Consider the following 22800-nt stretch of genomic DNA (forward strand, 5'->3'; position numbering starts at 1 on the left):
AACACACAGCATCTTCCTCTGCTTCCCTTCACTTGTTCTTTCCTGCTTCTGTTTCTCTTCTCCTGTCAGCACTGAGATCAGGGTGTAAAAAAGGACAAGGCTAAGGACCCCACCATGAATACATCATGGACACAGATGCTTTTATGGAAATAAAGACCTACTCTGATGTGGTGTTCATCTACACCACCTTTCCATCCCTTTCTTCACTCTTGTCCCTGTGGACTGCACAAAGCACTTTCCAGGTCACTGTCTGCTGAGACATGGGGTCCCTGAGGAGCAAGCCACAGAGCAGGACACGGATAAAGAAATGCATCCCCATTCAGTAGCCCAAAGTGCCACATACTCACTTCTGCAGCAGAAGTGTGTCCAAGCCAAATCCTGGCCTGGGACACAGAAGCACTTTCAGACACCGTGACGGCAAAGACCTGCTCTCCCAGTATGGTCATCTACAGCAGCATTCAGGCTGGAGACCAAGCAGCAGTCTAACCTCTGTGCTCTCCATCCCCCTTCAGACACTGATCCTGTCCAAATTAAATCCAGATTGATTCAAACGGGGCCCAGGTGTTTGCAGGAAACCCATGTCCAAGGGACCCCCTTTGTCCTGAAGAACACCTAGAGCTGCATACCAAGACTGCTGGGAGCTGGGCTGTTGCTTGCCTTGGGTGCGGCAGTACAAGTGATGGCACATAGGCTGAAACCAGACAGCAGGATGCCGCCTTGCAGTCTGTCACCTCTTCCTTGAAACATTCCTTTGAGTATATGGAGTACTTTCTCAAGCAACAAACCTCTGTTTTCTTAGTGAGGCCTGGGGAGAAGGATGTTGGAGCTGGAGGAGATGTTCCTGAAGACCTGAGATGTGATGAAAGTGGTCTGCACGCTGAGCTGATGAGTGAGCGGCTCAGGGACACCAGTAAGCTCAGAAACAATTGGCATTTGTCTATTTTGCTTTCTGGCTGTGTCTGAGGTGACGGAGCAGGTCCACGATGTCTCCAAGTAAGCCATCCTACAGGCGTGTGGCTCCAAGGGACAGCTGCCATGGTTCAAAAGGAGCAGAGGGACAGCTCAGGGGACAGAAACTGGGAGACACAAAAATGGTGGATGAAGCACTAGGTCTGTAGGAATTTGTTTCTCTTTTCTTTTCTTCAGGCCAGTTGGTCCCAGGTGCCACTTGCCAAATTTCTAGAGCTCTCTTCCTCTGAGCAGTGCTCACCCTGCCTCCCTCGCTGTGATGGGCCAGGTAGAGCTCGCTTGCTGCTTGGAGTGGCTGAGGGCAGTGAGGCATCGCAAAAAGCTTTTTGAGCAGAAGCCAGCCCTGTTCCCTCTCTGTCCCTCTCTGTGTTTTTCAGAGCTGATTTCCTCCTTGCGTGCCGGAGAGCCTCAGGAAGGAGAGAGGGAAAGTGAATGTGCTTGGGGTGTTGAGGGGGGGAGAAGAAAAAAAAAAAAAGACACGCTGCAACAGAGAGAGGGCCAAGAAAAATATTTAATCCAAACAATGAACATTGTCATTTCCTCCCACAGTCTGCATTCCCAGTCAACTTCCCTGGGCAAGCAGGGGGAGCCAAGAACGGCCGGGCTCTCTGCCTCACCAGTGTGAGTGTGCGTGTGTGTGCAAGGAAAGGGATGTGTCCTGGGGACACTGGGCTATAGTATCACTTTAACTAGCTCCTGCCGTGTCTGTGGCTGAAGGGACTGACACCAGCCCATTTTCTGTAGGGAAACAGTGGTTTGGAGCAATGTTGGAGGGATGTGGGCAGGGATGGGAGGGGTAATTTCCAGGGACCCAAGCTGGGGTGGTGGATGCATAGGGGCTTTAAGTGAACGAAACTTTTAACAAGGCTTTGGGCACTCTTCAAGTCCTCCCGGGGACCTCCCAGAGCTTTTGAAATATCTTGGCTAGTGGCTGAGGTGGGAAGGAAAGAAAGGCATCCAGCTGGGAGAAGCTGCCCTCTGCCTAGCTCTGGCCAAGGGCTGCTGCAGCCTTTTCGTGCTTTCCTTTCCCCACGCGCCCCTGCCTGCTCCTCCCACCAAGTGCAGCGGCTTGCACACCTTAGAGCCCTGAAGCTGCAGCAGTCTCCAGCCCTGGGGCAGCTCAAGGTCCATGTCCTGTGGTTCGGCGAGTCCTGGTTCGGGCTGACATCCCTCTGTCACCAAATGGGCTGGGGTTTCCAGCTGTGCTTGGTGAGAGCCTGGCCCTGGTTACTGCTACTTTCTCATTTCTGGTGCTGAGCACATGCTGACACTTTTGGAGGCTTGCTCTCAAAGACCTTGCGAGGCTCCTAGAAGATCACAAGCACAGCGAGGGGAGATACTTCCCCAGCAGAGGTTTATCGCCCAGCCCTGTCCCTGTCTCCCCTGCCATGCCATCTCCCTCCTGTCTCCTCCAACTGATCCTTCCACCACTAACGACTCATCCATCGCAAGAGCAGAATTCACAGCGGTGAAGCTGATGCACAAGGCGTGGGTCTGATGGCAGCCGCAGCTTTTCCAGGGCCAGTCCCTGCCTGTCTCCCCTGCCGAAATGACAGTTCCCCTGTTCCTCTGGAGCTGCTTGGAAAGTGACAGCTGAGAAGGACAAAGACACCTGACCCTCAGCTGCAGGGTCGCATGTGGTTGTCTCAGCATGCAAAGGATCCAAGGTCAATGCCCCAAATACCAATGCCCAAAGGGAAGGACGAAAGGACAGCAAAATCCATGCTGACTTAGAAGCAGCGTGAAAGCAAACTATGCACCCTGCTTGGATGGGAGCAGCACAGTTGCAAAGCCCAGGACCTGTGCAGCCTCCCAAAGGCTGGGGGGAAAGGAAACACTTTGCTTATTAAGGCTGGACCTCATTCCCTGAAACTGGGATCTGGGTTTTCTCTAGCTGTGGGCAGATTGAAATCGCAAGCACTTTCTATCCCAACGGCAGTGCAGGAGAGTCTTTTCAGCTCTTCAGTTACACAATTGACCGGGTGCTTTTTTCCACCTTCTTCCAAAGCATCTGGAATGGATCATCGCCAAAAGCAAGGTACTGGGCCTTCAGGTCTGCTCAACCAGAGGAAAACCTGCATTCCTGGGAAATAATGTTCATCAAATGCCTGTGATGCAGCACCAAAGTATGTATGATACGGATGGCGTCTGTGATTTATTCTTCATGCTCCGTCTTTCCCTCACTCTGTTGCACCCTTTCATGCTCTTTTGCAGTGAATCAACCTACACATAAGATGGATTTGAATAAAAGTGTCTGGACCCTGCCTGCCTCCCCAGTGGCACTGGGAGCTCCCTGCTGAGCAGGCCAGCAGCCCCCCAGGAGGGAGCCAGCCAGCTCGGCCCAGGCCCTGGGGCTCCGCAGGGATGGTGGAAAAACACCGCGTGGAGACGGTACCTCCTGCACGGCATCTCCTGGAAGCCTCGAGAGAAATGGCACTGCCAAGCCCTCTGAGATGCTTCTGCCTGGGATGTGGAGGGATCTAACCAGCCTTTCCCACATCCCTCCTTTGCCTGGAATATTCTTCCCTCTTTTATTTTTCCCTTTAATTTTTTTCTCTTTTCATTTGTGCTGATTCCCGGCTTTGAAAGCGCGTGGGTTTTTAGCCTGTTTAAATTGCCAAGCACTTGATTCGTGGTTACTATTTTTATGCCGGCAGCGCAGGGCTTGGGCCCAGCAGTGCCAGATGCTGCACCTCCACGTGCTAACACATGCCCCGCTGAAGCTCCTGTCTGAATAAACAAGGAAGATGGATGGCGCGAGCGGGGAGATTCGCTGACACAGCCTGGCTGCCGCGGTGGCATACCACCTAGCCGAGCAGCTCCCTATCACTTAATGCGGTGTGAGGCGGTTGCAACAATTACCTTATTCATTTTTTCCCAATTTATACGAGCCATTTCAACCAGCCCTTTTTCCCCCCACACTGGAGGATGCATATTCTGGTGACTGAAACCCAGCTGGCCATTTTCCTGGATCACATCCATTGCCTTCGTATGGCATGGTTGGGCACTGGTGTCTTCTTTTTTCTTGTCAGCATCTTAAAACTTTGTCGGGTGTTCCTGCAAGTCACGGACCCAGGCAAACCTCCCTTCTCTCACTGCTGGCATTGCTTTCTGTGGAGCCCCACGGCCCAAGCACAGGCTGAACAGCGTCTGTACGGGTTTTCCTCTCCCATCACGTGCTCTTAGTAGATCGCATTGCCCATGTCCTCCCTTGCCATGACTCTTACAAGACTAAAATGAGACTGATGCAAGTACGAGGGTGCCTGTGCCCTCAAGGGTGATCCACCAGCACCTTACTTTGCTCTTTCTGCTTGCAAAGATGAAACCAGCTGGAGATTCTTGTCAAGGCGAAGCAATGGGAGTCGCTGTGTTCTCCAGGCACCGGGTGAGGAGCAGGGACAGCAGTCCCCAAACCCTGCGCCTGGCTCTCTTGAGCCTCAAATCCAATTAGTCATTTTTTATTTTCCCCTCATATGTTTTTCCAATGTAATTTGGAGCATGAGTTGTTAAGTTTCCCCAACAAGTGTTGCTATAGGAGCCTGTATTTGTTTAGGGTGGGGTACGGGCTCCGGCAGATTGAGAGGAGGGGGCAATTAGCCCTAATAAGTATAGAGAGAAACTGAGAGCCTCTCCTTCCTCATCCTGTCCCTGACTCTGTCCTCCCCCCACCTTTCACACAAGATCTGGAAATCATTTCAGACCTGTGCAGCCGGGATGGGCAAACCTCCCCATAATTGTATGGAAACTACCGAAGCAGCGGGTGTTGTTTTGCCAGTGAGTCATGACATATGGAGCAAAGCTCAAGGAAAAACTCCACTGCGTGGAAGGCTGCAAAAGCAAATCACACCCAGAAGAGCTCTTCTCTGCCAGTGACTCTGGCCAGTCCCCTGCCTGCATCCCTGCACCAGGCAGTCCCAGCATCCCTGTCCTGGATCTCCTGGTTCTCAAAGCTGCTTCATGGCTCAGAGACTTTCTTTGATCACCATCATTTAAGACCTACTGATGCTTTTCAATGGAAAAGGAGTGTTAACCTTGGTGAAATTGCACCCTGGTCTCCTCTGGACATGGTTTGCGACAGCAATGACAGAAGCCAAATCCCTTCTTGGTTTTGAGTGAGCTACCTAACCCAGCTGTGCCTCAGTTTCCCACCTGTAGAAAGGTGTGCTTGGTCGTCTTCTCTTGTGAGATCTTCCAGGAAAATGTGATCTTTCTGTGGCTGCCTGGATTTGGCCCAGGAACTGTGGTACTGATAGCACAGTCAGACTGGGTGGTTTGTCATAATCTGTTGCTACTTCCTAAAGTGACATTAGCCTGCATTAAGCCCATTTCTGTTCCTTGTGAGTCATGATGACAAAAAGCTACATCAGTTCCCTGGTTTTGGTATGGCTTTTTCCTGTGATTTATTGGCATTACCACCAGTCCCGCATGTTGGCTTTGGTGCCGTGGATGCAGGGCTATTGCAGAGTGGTGACATTTTTCAGCTGGCTGTCATTTGTTTTAGGGGTGCTATGGGCAAGTGTCCATCAAAGGCTTGGTCCAGGTATTTGCTGAAGCCCAGTTGTCGTTTGGAGCCACCAGATCCAGTGAAGCAGGTCAGCTGCTTCCATGAGCAAAGGGGTGGCCAGGTTTTCACCAAGAGCCCTTTCTGATGACAGCAGTCCTCCTGGAGGTTGGCCATGGTTGCTGGGCCAGTAGCTACCATCACAGAGCCTGGAGCGGGAAAAGCACTTCATTACTAATCACTCAGTTAATGAATGGCCTCTCCATTGTTAGCACATTCGGCTGTTGCTTGGCAGTGCTGATGTGTATCTGTGATAAATAAACCTTGGCTGCAGATTGTTCCTGACAGTTCATTGCAAGTGCTTCAGATGCATGTTGTTTGGTTGCACCAGTCGCACAGCATTGTTTCTCAGCCCTAGTTGGCTGCTTCCCAGCCCCAGTTGCTTGTTTCTCTTCTCTGATCAGATGACTCATGTAGCTAAACAACAATAAAATGGATTTTTGAATGGCTGCATGTGCCATTTAACATTTCTGGACGGAGAGCTGTTCTGCTGCAATAGCTTTCTGTTTCCATATTAGAGCTGAAAGTAAAGAAGACTTGTTAGTGATAGAGCATTTATCCGAGCTGCACCAAGGCAAGCTGGGATCTGCAAATCCCTGGTTGTCTAGGCAGACCTGACAGTGACTCACAGGAGAGCGGCAAAGGGCACTGGGCTGTGCCTTGCAAAGAACAGCCACCATTATTTTGGCAATGCAAAATCCCCCACCACTCAACGATGCAATTTCCTTACAGATGGTGAGATTTGGGCCACAAAGAAGAGAAATGAGGAGGAAGATGGCCAAAACTGAAGCTGGAAGGTGGCCAGGTTGCCACTATTTCTGGTTATCAGTAGGCTGGTGCCCTCTCTGCTCAATCAAGAGTTGGATTTTGCCTGCAGGGAGCTAGTGCTTAATGAAGATCCCTTCTGTTTGTCCCAGCTGGCCACCAGATAAGTAGCCTTGTAGTCCAACCCAGCAAGGTTTGGTGGAGTCATGTACTAGAGCTTCCAGTGGAGAGTCTAGAGGAATTTGGGGACATTTTCCTCAGGGTCAGAGCCAGAGCAAGAGCATTCTGAAAAAGGCATAGTCCTTGCAACAAAGGCTTGCCAGTCCTTGGCTTGCCTTGAGTGCAAGTACTTCTGGGAGACTCCTGACCTTGCTGAACCTTTCTCATAGTCCAAGGGAGACAAAGCACCTACCTCCCTGAGATTGATCCTCTAGCAGGATGCTCTACCAATCCTCATAACAGCCTCTCTGTACTTAGCTGCCCAAGACAGGTCACCAAGCTCAACTTCAGAGTCAAGCTCTTTTGGAGGAGGGATGTTGGAGAGAAGAGCTGGGTCAGCTTCTTACAGAGCCCTGCCCCAGCTGTGAACATGCAGAGAGCTGGATTACAGTGAGGTGGTGAACTGACTGCTAGGTGGGTGGCAATGGACTCTATGGAGAAGCACTGAGTGAGATGAGAATGGGGACTTGTGGCTTTCAGGTTGGAGCCCTCTCTAGCGATGCGGATTTGCTTTCTTGCTTCCTGACACAATTCCCTGATCCTTGAGATACAACTGCTGCCCTCCGAGCACCCAGTTCTCCATACACACCATCCAGAATACCAGTCTTCTGGTGCTCTTTGGCTTTGAAGAGGGGGTTGTGTATGGTGGAACTGGGCCTTAGCCCTTATCAGAGGTGCACAGGGGCCTTGCTGAGGACCTGGGACCTCTGCTTTTGGGGGCAACTTTATGCTTTTGAAAAACCCTTTTAGCAAAGACTGGTTTTTCTGCCTAGCCCTTCCAAGCAGACGGCTGGTGCGACACCATCAACAACCGGGCATACTGCCAGTATGACGGGGGTGACTGCTGCTCTTCCACACTGTCCTCCAGGAAGGTAAGTGAGCATCTTCTGTGGTGCTGGCCAGGATTTAGGATTAAGTGGTGATTGCTAGCCATGCTCTTTGGCTTTACTGGCCATGGAACCGAGCCTGCAATGCAATTCTCCCATGAACAGAGAACAAACCCATGATTTTAAACCAAAGCCAGCTGAAGCTGATAGACATCATCCCACTGATTAACAGCGCGGTTTGGACTCAGGCCAGCAGGACTGAAAGCTCAGCCCAGCTCCCACTGAGGTTCACGGGATTCCCTCTCTTTTTGGGAAACAAGTCCCAAAGGAATGACTTCCATAGGATGTAGTGCTAGCCACGGTGAGTCAGAAGTCACCTTGTCATATAATTGAGCAGTCTCAGGGGATTTTTGGTATGGTCCATTGGCGTCCGCTATAGGCTGTCTTTCCCTCCCAATTCTCCTGGGGAGGGAAGGAGGGAGGAATAGCGTGGAGGGAGCAACTTGGCATTGGGGTTGCACAGACCCTTCTTTGTCTCCCATCACAACCTCCCCTCCCACCTAACTTGCTATCCAGCACTCACAGCCCATCCTTTCTAAGCATATCCAACAGCAAAACAAATCATAGGGCATGAGATAATTTCTCACTGCAAAAATATGTGAATTTGGATCTTCTCATCTTTGTTGTGGAGCTTGAGTCATTTTTCCTTTCATCACACACATACACACAGGGAAAAGGAAAAATAAAATCCTGGGAAGATCTAGTTAAGATAGGAGAGAAAAGGCTTTACACGCAAGTGACGAGTGAAACCTCCACAGTGGTATCATGACATCTCGGAGCAAGGCACAGCTCTCAGGAGGTCTGAGACATCTGGATCTCGGGCCAAACTAAAGGACGAGTTCGCAGTGGAAGGTGGGGGGATTCAGTCCCATGGCTCTCAGGAGGTCCAGCCCCAGCTTGCATACCCCACAGGTCCCAGATCTCCTGTCGCACAAGCCTCCAGCACGTCTCTGTTAAGGCAGATGCAGGAATATGGGGTTTAAACACCAAAAAAACCACTCCAGCCTCTCACTGGCACAGGCTGTGAAAAATCAAATGTGCTTCCACAGAAAGAAAAACTCCTGGCTCTGAGCCTGGTGTGTATAAAACCTCTGGAGGAAACTTTTCTCAGCTCCCATGGCCCATGACTGGGCAACTGTCAACCAGGAGCCAGATGCTCTGCTGGTGCCCTCCCACCTTGCTCTGCTGCCACCAGCTAAGGTGACATAAGCTTGCTAGGCCACATACAGTTGTTATAGAGAAAGTAATGTGCAATGAGCCTCTCTACCTACATGGGATGTCTCAAAGCAGCACAGCTTGTGTGTGGCCCCAGACAGACCCACTGCCTGCCCCACTGAAGGCCATTCCTGCTTACACAGCCTCCAGCCTGCCTGGGTTTTCTTAATCCATAGTGCACAAGAACTGTATGAATCTACCCTGGCTCCTATATCAGGTAGTGTGGAGGCCAGCCTTTGCAGCTGGGAGCTTGGCTGAGTTCCTCCAAGAGGTGCAGAAGATGAGGTGTGTGCAGAAGGTGTATGCTACCTTCATGCTTTGCTGAGCCTGGAAGAGCCAGGAGTAGCTTGAAGGACAGGTCTGTGGGCTCAAACATGGACAAGGGGAGCTTTCTAACAGAGGCCGAAGTAAAACTGAAATCTAGAGGTGCCTCACCACTGCCAGCCCTAGCCCAAATGTCTCACACCCACCAGGGGAGACTTCTCCCTAGGGTTTGACATTTGGGGCACAAGACTCAAGCTGACGCTTGGCTGCAAAATTTGAAACGCAAGTTAACAAAAAGGAAAACACTAAGAACAGAACTCAGCCAGGGACAGCTTGTATCACAGCCCATTTCTTGTGAGCGCGGAGCCTGGCAGTCTCTACAATGCCAACAACATCAGGGCACAGCCCAAAGTGTCTGTCTGTCTGTACCTGGGTGGAGAGGGCTTGCAGAGGCGTAGGGGTGCCAGGAGCTAGGGATCTCAAAGCAGAGGCTTACATCTCCCTTTGGTCCCCCCAGGTGATCCCATTTGCTGCTGACTGTGACCAGGACGAATGCACGTGCCGTGACCCGGCAGCCGAGGAGAACCAGTAGCGGCACCACGAAGGGCCTCTCTCGGTCAGGCGAGCGCCGGAGGAGCGAAGGGGCAGCAAGGGGGGCCGCTGCGGAACAGTGGGGTGCGAGGGGGCAGGAGGCATAAGGAAGAGCCAGGCAGGGGGATGGTGACCGCACACGGAGGCGATGGGTCAAGGCCACCGAGCAGCCAGCGGGCTGCGGCACGGGAGGGCAGGCGCATGGCGGTCCCCTCCCCATCGCTGCTCCCTCCCGAACCCAGCCAGGACACGGGGGCCCAGTGCACACTCAAGGGGCTCAGCCGAGGGTCTGGCACCACCTTGGCCATGCGCTGGGCTGGGCTGCACGCCAAGAGCCTAGGTGCTGCCACGGATATTTGTCCTGGTCCAGCATCTGGGTGTCTGTCTTTGCTCTGGGTTTTGTCACTATTCACCCCCCTCTGCTGTACAGGCTTCTTTTAGCAAGGTCGAGGTAGTTGTGATCTCTCTGCAAATATTTAAACTTAATTATATATATATATACATATATATAATATATATATAAATATATATTATATTTTCTTTGCTCTTGATGAAGCTGAGAAAGGATATCCTTTGTCACACACCCATGCTGCTGTGAAGTACAACCATTGGTAAAAGCGCAGGTTGGGGTGGGAGGAGCAGGGAATTCCCTCTTCCTTGCTGAGAGGGAGCTGGAAGGAGGACAGAGAAGCCAAACACCCAGGCCACGCCAGGAGAGAGCTCCCCAGGCAGGCAGCATGGAGGCTGCAACTTCGATGTTCTCTTGGCATCTTGCAGGCACGAAGTTTTGCCCTTGGGATTTGCCAGTGCTTTGCTTTGCTCTGCTTAGGACCCTGCGTCGGGATTTTGAGGTCGAGAAGAAATGCTGCTGTGCCCTTGCATCACTCCAGCAAGCATGGCAGATTTGGTGAACGCTGCTGCCCCAAAGGGCACCGCAGATGCCTGTCACCCATTATTTCAGGGCCCTGTGGGAAGGATTACGTGTCCATGGGGATCACTGCATGGTCAGTAGGAGCAAGGACATGCAACAGTCCCTCTCTGCCCCGCTCCCCCTGGCCACTGTGCACCCAACTAGACGAGAGACTTAGTGTGCAACTCAGAGTAGCTGTGTGATGGTCTGACTGAAGGACGATGAAGTGGTCCTGCTTTTCTTTCCCACATCTCATTTCCAAACATGAGCTTCGACAGTGTTGTCAGCAGTTCTCAGAGGAGATCAGACCCTGTAATGCAAGGAGAGACAGGACCCAAATGACCTGTCAGGAGACTTTGAGCATCATCTTTTCCCATTGAGATTTTCCTTATTACTATGTCTATGGCCAAGCCTTTCATGGTGGATATACAGTCGCTGACTTTCATGAGTCTCTTTCTCCTGTAGGCACTAAGTGAAAATCTTCAGATCCACTTCTAGCCCCAAAGAAGCCCAGCTAGAAACTTTGCCCCCCCTTAGTTGATTCCCAGAAGCTCAGCTTGGCAGCCTGGACCCAGTCCCATAGAGGCAGCAGGTAGGGAAGGTGCCTGGCTCCAGCTGGGGTTATCCCCGATGGTTTTGTGCTGCAAAGAAGCAGAGAAAAGGGATAGAAAGAGGAGAGCAGAGAAGGGACCACAGAGTAGAAGCATGGACCCCCGTGTCCACGGGTCCAGCTGCAGGTTGGGACCAAGAGACCCAAGGCTGCCCCGCTGCATCCTCCCCCCATGGCCTGTGCTGGTGGAGGCAAGCTCCAAGCCAGGGTTTGTCCAGTGTGGGAGTGATGGAGAGAGGGTGACACGGTGTGGAGAGACCGGGGATTTTCAAGGCATCCTTTGGCTTTCGCTAGCTTCCCCCCCACCACCACTTTTTTTTGTCAGGCATCTCCTAAAGTTATGTTTTGCTGGAGGACAGGAGTAGGGGCAGAGGTGCCTGGACATCCCACCAGCGTCCAGATGGGAGCTGCCTTGTCCTTCTCCAGGCCCTTTCCTGATCCCAAGTGTCCCCATCACTCCACGGTGGGTCACCTCCTGCCTGCCCTGGTCTAGGAGAGGATGTGGGGTGGGGGGACTGGGCGATGGGCCCCATCTCCTCTTGCAGCAGGGCCTCACTGACATTTCTGTTCCCGTCACGCACAGGTGACAACATCCCGGGGTTATCACTCAAATGCATTGTCAGTTTGGCAGAGCGCTGCAATTTTTTGACAGAGATCTACTTTTCAATTAAAAAAACCCCCCTCAAACAACCCAAGGAAATTTTAAGAAGGCCCTTTGAGACTCTTCTAGCCACAACAACATCCCCAGGCTGTGCAGCTCGGGCAGCCCGTCCTGCTCCACCAGCACAGGGAAGGGGAGATCCAGGGATCCCAGCACAGCAGGAGCAGGGGGCACAGCAGCCCCCAGATGGTGGGGACATGGGATGAGGGTGACACGCAGAGGGAGAATTTCAAGTCCCAGCATCTTGCCATGCCAAACCCTTTCCTGCCTGGTGTCAGCATTACCTGGATGCCTATGTGTTTAGACACCAAATTTTTAGCCTTTTGGCATGAAAATCCTGGTCTCAACAACAGCTTGTCCCTGCTCACCAGTGGATGCAGGGAAGGGACCATATCCCATGGACTGGGGAACTGGGCGGGGCCAGGGGTGCTGGCTTGACTGATAGACATATGTGCTTTTCATGAATGGGTAGCTTCTACGTACTGAAATATTGTTCTTCTATAGCGACACTGAGTGGTTTTTGTCCCTTAGGGTTTTATTCACAATGGAGGCTGCTGCTATTTTTATTTTTTTGTATTTGATAATTATTTTTTATAAAAATCTATGAAAAATAAATAATCTTCCCATCCTCCACCTCTTTTGCCTCCTTGCTTCACCCAAAGCGGGGCCAGGCTGGGGGAGGGAGGTGGTTCAGCTGCTCGCAGCATCCTCGCTCCCGCATGCCCTCCTCTACCCCAAACTACAGACTCTCCCAGCACTGTGCCAGCGCAGTGGGAGAGCTCTTTTGCGTTTTGGGCTGGGGACACACACACCTCCAATGCTGCCCCTATTCAAGGCTGCCACCCAGGCAGTTTTTGCTGTGCCACTAGCTGCAAGGACACTTTTGCACATGGTCTTCTGCTAGTTATGCCACAAACGGGTCCAATGCCAATCACTTTTTGTAAATAACCCACCTTAAAGGTAAGGAAAGAGTATCTGTGTGTGTTCACACCCCACCTCCCTGGGGACAGGGACCAGGGGATGGCTCACACTAGAGCCAGAGAGACATGCCATGTGGCACCCTGGCAAGAGAGTTAAAACCAAAGACAATAAAAAAAGTTGCTTAAAGATTGTGGGAATTTATTATTTTTTTTTAAGCAACCAGATAAGCTTTGTACATATGGACTGGGAAACACAAAAAAGCCCTGCGCAAGGTGGGTGGCCCTGCCACAGTGCCCCTGCAGCCAGCTCCAGCCTCTCCAGTGACAGTGGTGAGCCCAAGGCACCCAACTCCATTCACTTCAGTGCACCACCGGCACAAAGCATGACAGGGACCGGGGCAAACTTATTGCATAGTACCAGCTGAACTGCCTCCTGTGGACATTCCCAAATCCCACAAACATCCCATGTCACCAAGGCAGGGGACGTTCATAGGACCCCTCATGGGTTAGGACTTTGCTTTGAAGCTGCCCACAGCTGTCCTGCTCTGTCCACTTGGCTGAATCAGTGTTTCTGATGCTCTGGAAAATGGGATTTGCAGCATTCGATGAAGCAACCATCCCATGGAGCCTGCTGCAGCCACAGCCCTGTGTGTCCCCAGCCGTACCTGAGCATCCCCTCTGGACCAGAGGCACCTGGACCATCTGGGCCAGGTTTGGAAGTCCCACGCTAGAAGGCTATCATGCCAGTGACACAAGGAGGAAGAGCATACGGCTGGGGGTCAGGAGGCTTTCTTTGTGGCAATTCCTGACTCCCAGTGGCCCCTAGGAAGCTAGGTCTCCCACGATGCTGGGCACGGAGCCACCAAGCCACAATGGCCTGCAGTGGCCACAGCTGGTGACTACATCTGCAATGGGACCAGCCTGCCCTGTGGTCGCTTCCTCAGGCCCGCAGGGTTGTTTACTGGAAGGGAATACTGCTTTTTATAGACTTTGGGTAAAGGGAATTTTTCTTCTTCCCACTGCTACCTTTTCCACTGTTCAGGTGTTTTGGTGTCCATGTCACAGTTTTTTTTCCCTTTCCTTTTTTAAGACAGTTTCAACTGAACAAATAAAATGGCCCTGAAAAAAAGTCAGGTTGGCTTCCAAGAGCAAGCAAACACGAATGGCAGCTAACGAAATCCAGGCTGCGTTTTTTGATGGACCAGTTCTGGGGACATTTCAAGCCTCTCCCCACATCAGACAGGGACAAGATGGTCCCTCAAGTAGCCCCTTTGCTGTTTCACACCTCAGCACAGAGTTTGAAAAGACCAAAGCCATGCTAGGAGCTATTTCTCTTTCCTTCACCACGCACCTTGCTTGCAAGTGGTGAAGGTGAATTACGGCTGAGCAAGTAGAAAGATTAGAAAGGACTGAAAAACACAAGCACCTGAAGTGGGTTAGGGGCCAGGGGGCTGCTGGACCCCGGAGGGCAATGCCAAGGCTATGGAAAGCAATGAAATCCCAAATTTCCTCCTGCAGGGTTGACCCAAGCACATCAAGGGCCCCAGAGAGGAGTGATGGGCTGAGAAAATGGAAGGAAAAGCCCCTAACACGGGGTGCCCAGTGCTGCACTGGTGGCTAGGCAAGCAGGGAGCACCCGGGGACGTGGAGCTGCCCCTGCCAGCTCCAGGGCAGCTGGGTGCATTGCACAGCCTTCCCTCCTCACCGTGGCCGGGATGGCCTTCCCGTCACTAGCAATCAAAGCTGTATGTACACGGCCCTGATTGAAACAAGCTGAGGTGCTTTGGTTTTGTGTTGCTGCTGGAAGCAAGTGAGGCCCCGGCAAGCCCTTGGTCCTTCTGGCTGCCTGCACCAGAGCAGCTGGGGATGGCAGACACAGGGGCATGCAGGCAGGGCTGCAGGAAGGTCTGCCTCCAGTGCTGGCCCTTGCACCATGTCCAGGGGGTTGGGGCTGGGGTGGAGATGCCCAAAATCAAAGGGGGTGTATTCCTACTAGGGACAGTCAACTCATCCTGAGTCTCCCTCTTCATTATCTTTGATTTCCTTTGTCCTGTCTTTAAACCCCACTCCCTCTTCTTTCAGCCATCTCTGATGGCCACATGCCTCCCTTTGCTCTGCACTGGCCTCTCCTTCAATTCTGGTCTTTGTACGGCCTCTCTCATTGCTCCCCAAAAGAGGAACCACATCTGGTGACATCAGAAGTCCTCTCTGGGGCAAAGCTCCCCACATCATGCACTTCCACCAGGGCCAGCTTTGCTCTATGAAGGACGGTGCATTAAGGGGCTCCACAGCTCCAAGCAACCAGGACCCCAGTTGTATGTCTTGCATTTAAAACAAAAAGAGCAGCTGTCTATGGGACTAGCCAAGTGAAGAACTGTTTTCCCATCCTGTCCCCCTGTTTCTGCCCAACACCCAGCCTCAAGGCAAGATGCGCCAGCTTCTGCATCCCCCAAATGATGAGGACGTGCGGTTGAGCAGGGTGGTGGCTTGTTCAGCAACACAAACTGGATTTGAAAAACTTTGTCAGCCGTTACAATGAAGGAGACCACACAGTCAATCATTAAGAAATGGGGCAGCCACCAGCACCATGGGGACACAGTGCCTTGTGTGTGGGTTCCAGCAGTGCCACATCATTCACACAAGTGTTGAAATGCAGCAATCCCTACTGGTACCTGCTTTCTGAGAATGAATAGGGACTGTTGGCCAACAGCAACCCTTCCAACACACACACATATTACCAAACCCTTCCTAAAAAGCTGCAATTGTACTGGTGATGCATCCCTTACAGTCTGCTTCATCCTTTTTGGGGTGGCTTTCTCCAAACCCCCATCACTGGCAAGTCAGATGACCCCTGAGGAGATTTTGGTCTGGCAAAGAGGTGATGAGCCAGCCATGCCGAGACTTTCTTACACAGCAGCTCAGGCTTGCAACTGCACGCTCCACTGCCACGCGGCTTCTCTCCACCTCCTTCTCCTCCTCACATCTCATTCCACAGCCACAGGTTATTGTGCAATGAGCCGGTGGCAGCCACAGCACTTAACTGCATGGAAAATAGCAGAAGGAAAGTATTGGGTGTATTTTTAGCTTATTTTCCTGCAATTTAGTAGTGGGAAAAGAAAAAAAAAATAAAAATCAAGTTGTTCCATGAGACTTGATGAAGTCTGGTTTCCTATGGATTCATGCGCTATAGCCCCTAAATCCCTCTTGTCCCATGTCCACCCAGGCATCCTGCCTGCCCACAGTAATCCCCAGCTCTCCCACCCATCTGGCAGGGCAAGTAGCAATACACACTGGGCTTGGCCAAGGGGCCAGCTGCTACAAGTGCTGATGGCCTGAGCACTAGACACAACACTGCACTGTAAATGACTTTTAAGGCATCCCTTGCAGTTCTCACCTCTGCTTAGGCACTGACTTTCTCATTGTTTGTAGGACATTAATATTCATGGTACTGCTAGTCCTCTGTCACAAGTCTGCCAGATGGACCAGGAAGTTCTCAGGTGGTGGTTGACCACCAGACAGCACCATCCCATCCACCTTACATACCAAAAAAGGAGCTTTTTTGGACTCTGCTCCTGAATTCCCAGCATCCGCAGAGGTTTGCAAAGCAAGGATTGAGAGCCCCTCACCAAGGATGTGTAAATGCAGTCTTTCCTCCCAAAACCTGAAGGTGTCTGCAGGCATCTGCGTCTTCCCATGCCCAGCAGAGCAGGTAGGTGAGGCGAAGCGTAGGACACAGCTCCAGCTGTAGGCACTGAGTGGTTCAGGACTTGGCTAACCCAGTGGGCAGACAGGCTAATGTTAAACTTGTGTGAAGACGCACCCGAGTTCAAAGGCTGGGAGTATTTCATCCGCTACCAAAAGATGACATCAACTGGACCAAAACTATAAACAAACACTCCAGTTTGCCAGAGCCACAGATTACTAACAGCTCCGTTTAATAGTCAGTTAAATTATCATCTGGAGTTTTACATAGTGTTACAATGATTTTTTTTGTTGCTGTTGTTTAAAACCTTTTTTTTTTTTTTTTGAGTAATCTGGAAGGGTTTTGTGTTTCTTGCCACATGGCTATCTCACCCTAAAGCACCCTACTTTCAATCTACAGTAGTAAAACGTCACATTAGAGTTTTAATAGAACATCAAGGAACATGAACTGTAGCCATCTTTGTAAAGAAAAGGACCAAACCATCTTTATATGTTAAGTAACTCCACGACAAGTAAAAGGTAGTAATGCTATTACAGGAGTACGGGTGCAGCAAAGAAAAGATAACGACCCAGAGGTTCATCTCAGGTGAATGATCGCTCATTAATTCAGAAATAAAACAAGAAGAGAGGGCAGGGGAACGAGAGAGGTTGCAGAAATGGATGGAAAATAGTGTCTTTCCCAGCTTTCATGTTGTTGGCAGCATGGGAAGAACTAGGAGTCCAAGAGAGAAAATACTGTGCAGACCCCACAGTAGGACCCTGCAGCAGATGTGGACGGTGTCAGCTCTGCAAGGAAGGGCATGCCTTGGGGCTCACCCATGGCTGTTTTGGGTGAGCAAGCCCCATACAACACATCTCACCAAGACCAGGTCTCCAGCCATGGTGCAGCCCCCCACTCCGGTCTGGGCCCCCACGGCAAGCTGCTGGAATTTGTCTGAGATGGGCTTATGTGTTAGTTGAGGGATTTTGGCAAGAAAAAACCAAGCTTGGGCAAAATTCTGACTTGCAAAGCCAGAGTGAGGAAACCAAGAAGGAAGCCTTTACAAAGCCAGGGCCATGGTGAAAACGGCCCCGCAGACGTGCCACACTGGCACGACCTGCTGGCACAGTGGGGGCAGCAATGCTGCGGTGGTCAACCAAGCGGAGCACAGCCCCACCAGCAGACTGAGTGGTCTGTCACGGGATGGGGATGCCGAGTCCCGTCCAACACTGCGAGAGTGCTGCCAAAGGACTTTGGATGGGTGGCTTTCCCCTTGCCCTCCAGGGTTGTCCATCTCCCAGCCCATGCGGAAGCTGGGGGCGAGGAAGCAGATTCCAGCCCAGCTGGCTGATGATGCTGCGGGGTTTTGTTTGACCACGCAAGGGCTTTGAAATGGGAGCACAGAAGCAGAACAGAAATATCTGCAGAGCCCCAGCGCAAATCTTGGGGCCAGGCGAAAAAGTAACCTAGGCAGGTGTGAACGCATGGGGTGTTCAGGGTTTTCCTGGCAACGTTGTGGCAAGTGGCTGGCAGACTGCAAGGCTCCGTCCCTGCTGCTGCACCTAGTAAGCAATAAAAGAGAGGAGACTGCTTCCCAAAGGAAAACAGTCTGCATTTCATATAAAGGCCACATAAGCAGTATTACTTGGTGAGGATCCAACTTGCATCTGGGCCAGAGCAGCCTTCGTTCAAGCATCCCTTTGAGGTATTGAGCAGAGGTGCCCTTTGCCCATCCCTGGACAGCTGCCTGGCTGGATGTTAAAAGTTGCCTCAGCATCTGCTGGGAGAAACAAGAGGAGAAACCAAAGTGTCTTGGCCAAGACTGCCGGTGGCTGAAAGGCAAAGGAGCAACGGCTCAGTACAGATCACCTGCCCACATATATCTGCATACAGAGACGGCTCTGGTCTTGCTCTGAGCCCCAAGCTCTTGGCAGCATCAGGCACATCAAAATATAAGGAGAAACATGTAAGAAAAAGCCAAATGGATCCAATAGACTTCCTTCTTGCAAAGAGCAGGCGTTTGCCTGATGACCCCTGCTAGACACATTCATCACAGAAACAACATGGGGATGCCCAGGTAATACTGACTGCTGGTGGCTGCTCCCAGCAGCTCCCCAGTCCAGGCCAGCTGCCCCTGGAGGAGAGGTCTGCCCACAAGAAGGGAAGAGCAAAGCGCTGTGTGATCCTGCAGGAAGATACTGAACTGCTGTTGCACAAATACTGTATTGCGGCGCTGTCAGCTGTGACTGGCTGCGGACCACAGCCACCTCCCTCTCAGAACCATGCAAATATTCGAGCTGTGTCCTTGGCAGGTAGGAGGAGGAATGAGGCAGAAAATTGTAAGAGACAGACTGAAGATTGCTCCTGCCAAGACTGAAATAATGAAAAGGAAATTTCTCTCTGAAGAGGCATCGTAAAAATCCCACTGTAGGGCTCCTGGCTTGTCCAGATCAAAGGTGCACAGCTGGAAAGGCCAGAGCTGCCTCCTCCGAGAACCAGGCTGGAAGCTGAAGCTAAAAGGAAGCTGTTTGCTGCCTCCAACACCATCAGTGGTAACAAGGTTTTGGAGAACAGTTTGCTCTGAACCAAGCCCAGTGTCCCAGGACAACCCCAGTTCTCTGGTTTAAAAAAAAAGTCACCGGTGAGAGCTGCAGATGTGAACCTGAACACGGGCAAGCAACACCCCCAGAAGCCTGCCTGCCACGCTGTGTCACCGAGCACTCTCTGGGACCAGGATCTCCAGGACTATCCTCCACCGCTGTGTCGGGGTACACTACACCCCGCTCCCCTCACCATGCAGAGCCTAGGCTACGCCACAGCTACAGGGTGGCTGGTGCAGAAGGCAGCCTCATCCATGCCATCTGGGTGGTACTGTCTTGGCTGGAGGTCTCCTGAGCAGTAGTTTGACATTGCTTCAAAGTCTTTATTATGGTGGGTAAAAAAAAATAATGGAAGGGATTTTTAAGTTAACTTCCTAGGAATGTGGTCCCACAAGAAGAAAGCTCACGATATCCAGCTGACCACTGGCCCTGAGGCCAAGTTGCCTTTTCTCTGGAGGACTCTGCAACTTGGAGCAGACATGGGCGTTGACCATGACATAAGAACCTGAGGAGATGGGGTCACCAATGCCCCTTTCTCCTCGCCCCAGCTGGTGACACCCCACCAGCCCTGCCCTGCAACGGCACCGTTACTCAGCCAGGTCTCATCCAGACCTCATGCTTTACAATTTAAAAAAAAAAAAAAAAAAAAAAAAAAATCCCAATCCTTTTGGCCATCCAGTGGCTGTTTTATTCAGCCATAACCATTAGCATCTCAACCTGACCTGCATGCCCTGCCTCCATTCTCCGAACACTGCATCACCTGCTCTCCCATCCTGGCTGTGTCACTGTGTTTCTCCCATGACCAGTGTCCCCCACCCTTGGGGAAGGTCCCCACAGCCAGGGCAGGGATGGGGCAGGAGGAGAGAGCATGCCCTCCCAACCTGCCCTCTCCATCGATGCTGAGGAACCTCTTGGCAAAATGAATAAAACAAAACCAAGAAAACTGGGTCCCACAAGACTTCTAACTAGAAAGGCTTTTGGCCAAGTCGAAGAAGAAACTAATACTGAGTCAGTCCTGCACAGAGCAGCTGTTTTCACTCCCCGGTCCAAATTTTCACCTCCAGAAACATCAGCGACACCCACCCCCCCACCCCCGCCATGGGTCCGTGTATAAAACCCTCACAAATGCCTGTGGGAAGGCCAGCGTGAGAGCGGGCACCTGCAACCCTCAGTAGTCCTTGTCACCATAGTCATTGTAAAGGACACTCAGCGTCTGCTCCTCGCATGTCTTCTTGAGGTCCCGGCTGAGCTCCGACCAGTCGAGCCCATAGGGCTTGATCTCACTGTAGCGGCAGGCAAGGTACTTGAGGGACGAGCGCTGGAGGCTGATCTTGGGCTCTTGCAGGAGGCCATTGCACCAGCTGCTGAGGTCCCCCAGCTGTGAGAGGATGAGGCCGGCCTTCCTGCAGTGAGGACAGGCAAGGGGAGATGCCGGGGTGGGAGGTGGGGATGGACAGCGAGGGGGCAGCAGGGGTGATGGAGACGCCATAGGGTGATGGTGGGAAGGGCAGAAGGAGCATATGAGGAGAGAAAAGCAAAGATGGTTAAGGAGACCACGGGAGCTCCTGGAGGGAGAAGAGATAACGCAAGAGTCAGGCAGCATGGAGAGCAGCAGAGTGGAGCCCAATGCTGACAGGACGAGGAGGAATGATGGGGCAGGACACACCAGCCCATGGCAGCACTGAAAGCCTAAATGCACGTGAGAACAGCCCCTACCCAGGTCAGAGATGCCCACGCCACCATGGTGGTGCTGGACCTGCTGCGCTGGTCTTGGGACTCACTTTACACTTCCCTGCCCTGTCCTCCCTTCTTCAACCCTGTATTGTCCCCACAACAAGGCCAGGTTTGCTGAGGGTTTAGTGAGGGTACAGTCACAGGTGTAGCTGTGAGACCCCCAACACCCCTTGGGATGGACATCATCAACAACTCAAATGGCATCACTAGTCACTGCTGCAGCTACTGGACCCCAGATATAACAAGATAGGAAAGTGGGAGCCGATAGCACTGCAGGCAGTGGGGAGAAATGCTAAAAGGTGTCAGGCATGACATGTGTGGCCAGCCCAGGGCAGTGTCATCATGTGTGTCCTCTCCATGAAGTACATGTGTTGCATGTTTGGGAATTGCACTGGTCACTCATGGCTTGGTGTAAGACACCTCCAGTGACATGGCAGGAAGGGCAGGGAAAAGGTGGGCATACCAGGAGCATCACTCCCTTGCCATCATGTGGCTGAGGGGGACGTGATGGAGAAGAAATGCACAGTATTGGGAGCCAGCACGCTGGGACACCAATGAGTATGAAGGAGATTTAGGAAAAAAAATCACTCAAAATATCATGCCTGGCTTGTGGGGGTCTGTATGGAAGACTGAAGGTGAGTTAAAAATTATGATTGTCCTAAGATGCAATATCACAAGATATAAATACAATGAATGACACTCCTGGTACATGACTTGCAATGTTTAGTAACAGTTTAGGAAACATGTCCCACAGGACAGCATGCAAACTAGAAGGAATATACTGAGGCATACAACATAGGCTTGATCCAAAAAGCTCTGAGAGAGCAGGGGATGTGGCAGAGCTCCCCAGTTCTTTGCATGTGCATTTTGCATCTTCCAACTGCAGAGAGCAAAACAAGGAAAGGCAGGTCGCGGCAGCGGTGTTTCCTAAAAAGCCACAACCCAGCCAAGGAAGCCAGGAGAGAAGGTTGGGTGACAGAGGGAGAGGAAGTCCGGGACGAATCCATCTTCAGCAGAAGACAGACACACAGCACCCCCAGGGCAACATAGCCTTGGTGTGCGCTTGTTCTGGTAGCAAGAAAGTGCTAAATTACCAACCCCTCACATTGGATAAGATATTGGAAGACCGTAGAGGATCCTGGCCAAATATGATCTAAAGTGTGTTCTCTTCACATTTTTCCTCTTAAAATTGTGTTTCTAATGCTTTTATCAAGAAAAACAGTTTGTTCAGATAAAAGACATTATGTTCATTTTAATCTTGTCTAGCACTTTGGGTGATCTCCACGGAACCTGACACATGCGGAGGTAATGGATTCAAATGAAGTGTCTTGAAGGTGAGTATTGCATGTGCCTGTAAACCCAGACAAAAGTTTAAGTGTCTCAAGAGCTGGGATAAGTTTCCTAGCCAGCTTCAAGGTCAATTGGTGTGTTAATATAGACAGGAAAGATACATCCCCTTGGTAGCTTTAACTCAGCATCTGTTCAGCACAGAAGAGGCAGCGGAGGCACAAATGGTGATGCTAGGGGAAAAAAACCCTCTTTGTCACATTCTTACTTGGATAAGCAGGGGTTGTGTGTGGAGTACATGGCTGTGTTGTGGCTGGTTTGACAGTTCAAGGGTACATATACCAACCATGGCGGAACATCCACAGCCCCTCCACACCTTCCTCCAGGCCAGATACACCATGGGAGAGCTGCTTGGAGAGGAATTAATTTACCCTAGGCCCAGCCAGAGCCAACCTTGCCATTCCTGGAGAGGAAACCCTCAAGAGGTCCATCACGGAGGTGGCTGCAGCTCCAAGGGGCCAGTCTGGAGCCACCAAGAGGTTGTCCAGCTCTGCAGCAATGTGACACCCGCAGCCCCGGGGCTCACATCCAGAGGACAGCAGAGAGGTGAAGGTATGTAGCATGGTGTTGACTCTGGAGATAGCCACCCAAGCTGGCCAGGTCTTCCAGCCATGAGAAGGTAGCTGACCTCTCACTTGTCTTGGTCCTCACATCTAGACATCTAGGCAAGGTGCCACGACTGCCCCTCTTCCTCCAGCGTCACAGGTACCCTAATAGGAACGTTGAATATGGTCCCACAGATTTTGGCTCAAAGCCCATAGACACCACCAGACTTCACCAGGCTTTGCATCACTTATTACTTGCTAGAAAATGGCTTGCCTTTCCCTCTATTTCTTCTCCTTATGCAAAGTCCAGGGCTCTCTGC

At 51.6% G+C, this 22800-nt stretch overlaps 2 protein-coding genes across 4 annotated transcripts in view; one reads left to right on the top strand and one right to left on the bottom strand.

Annotated features, from left to right (window-relative positions):
• The window catches only part of PAPPA2 (pappalysin 2), a 94851-nt gene extending 84834 nt beyond the window's left edge, over window positions 1-10017 (top strand). For both annotated transcript variants that reach the window (XM_069789652.1, XM_069789653.1), the window contains exons 21-22: window positions 7288-7386; window positions 9398-10017. In XM_069789652.1, coding sequence (XP_069645753.1) covers window positions 7288-7386; window positions 9398-9472 — 174 coding nt within the window. In that variant the 3' untranslated portion in view covers window positions 9473-10017. The remainder of the gene's footprint in view (window positions 1-7287; window positions 7387-9397) is intronic.
• Window positions 10018-10040: 23 nt separating this feature from the next.
• Window positions 10041-22800, bottom strand: part of ASTN1 (astrotactin 1) — a 64266-nt gene continuing 51506 nt past the window's right edge. The window contains exons 23-24 of one of the 2 annotated variants that reach the window (XM_069789655.1): window positions 20014-20257; window positions 10041-10691 (exon numbers count right to left, since the gene is read on the bottom strand). In XM_069789655.1, the coding sequence (XP_069645756.1) occupies window positions 20023-20257 (235 nt within the window). In that variant the 3' untranslated portion in view covers window positions 10041-10691; window positions 20014-20022. Of the gene's footprint in view, window positions 10692-19516; window positions 20258-22800 lie in introns of those variants that run through there. The other variant, XM_069789654.1, reaches the window with a different exon arrangement.

This window comes from Haliaeetus albicilla, chromosome 8 (genome assembly GCF_947461875.1).
Source record: "Haliaeetus albicilla chromosome 8, bHalAlb1.1, whole genome shotgun sequence".
Classification (NCBI taxonomy): Eukaryota; Metazoa; Chordata; class Aves; order Accipitriformes; family Accipitridae; genus Haliaeetus; species Haliaeetus albicilla.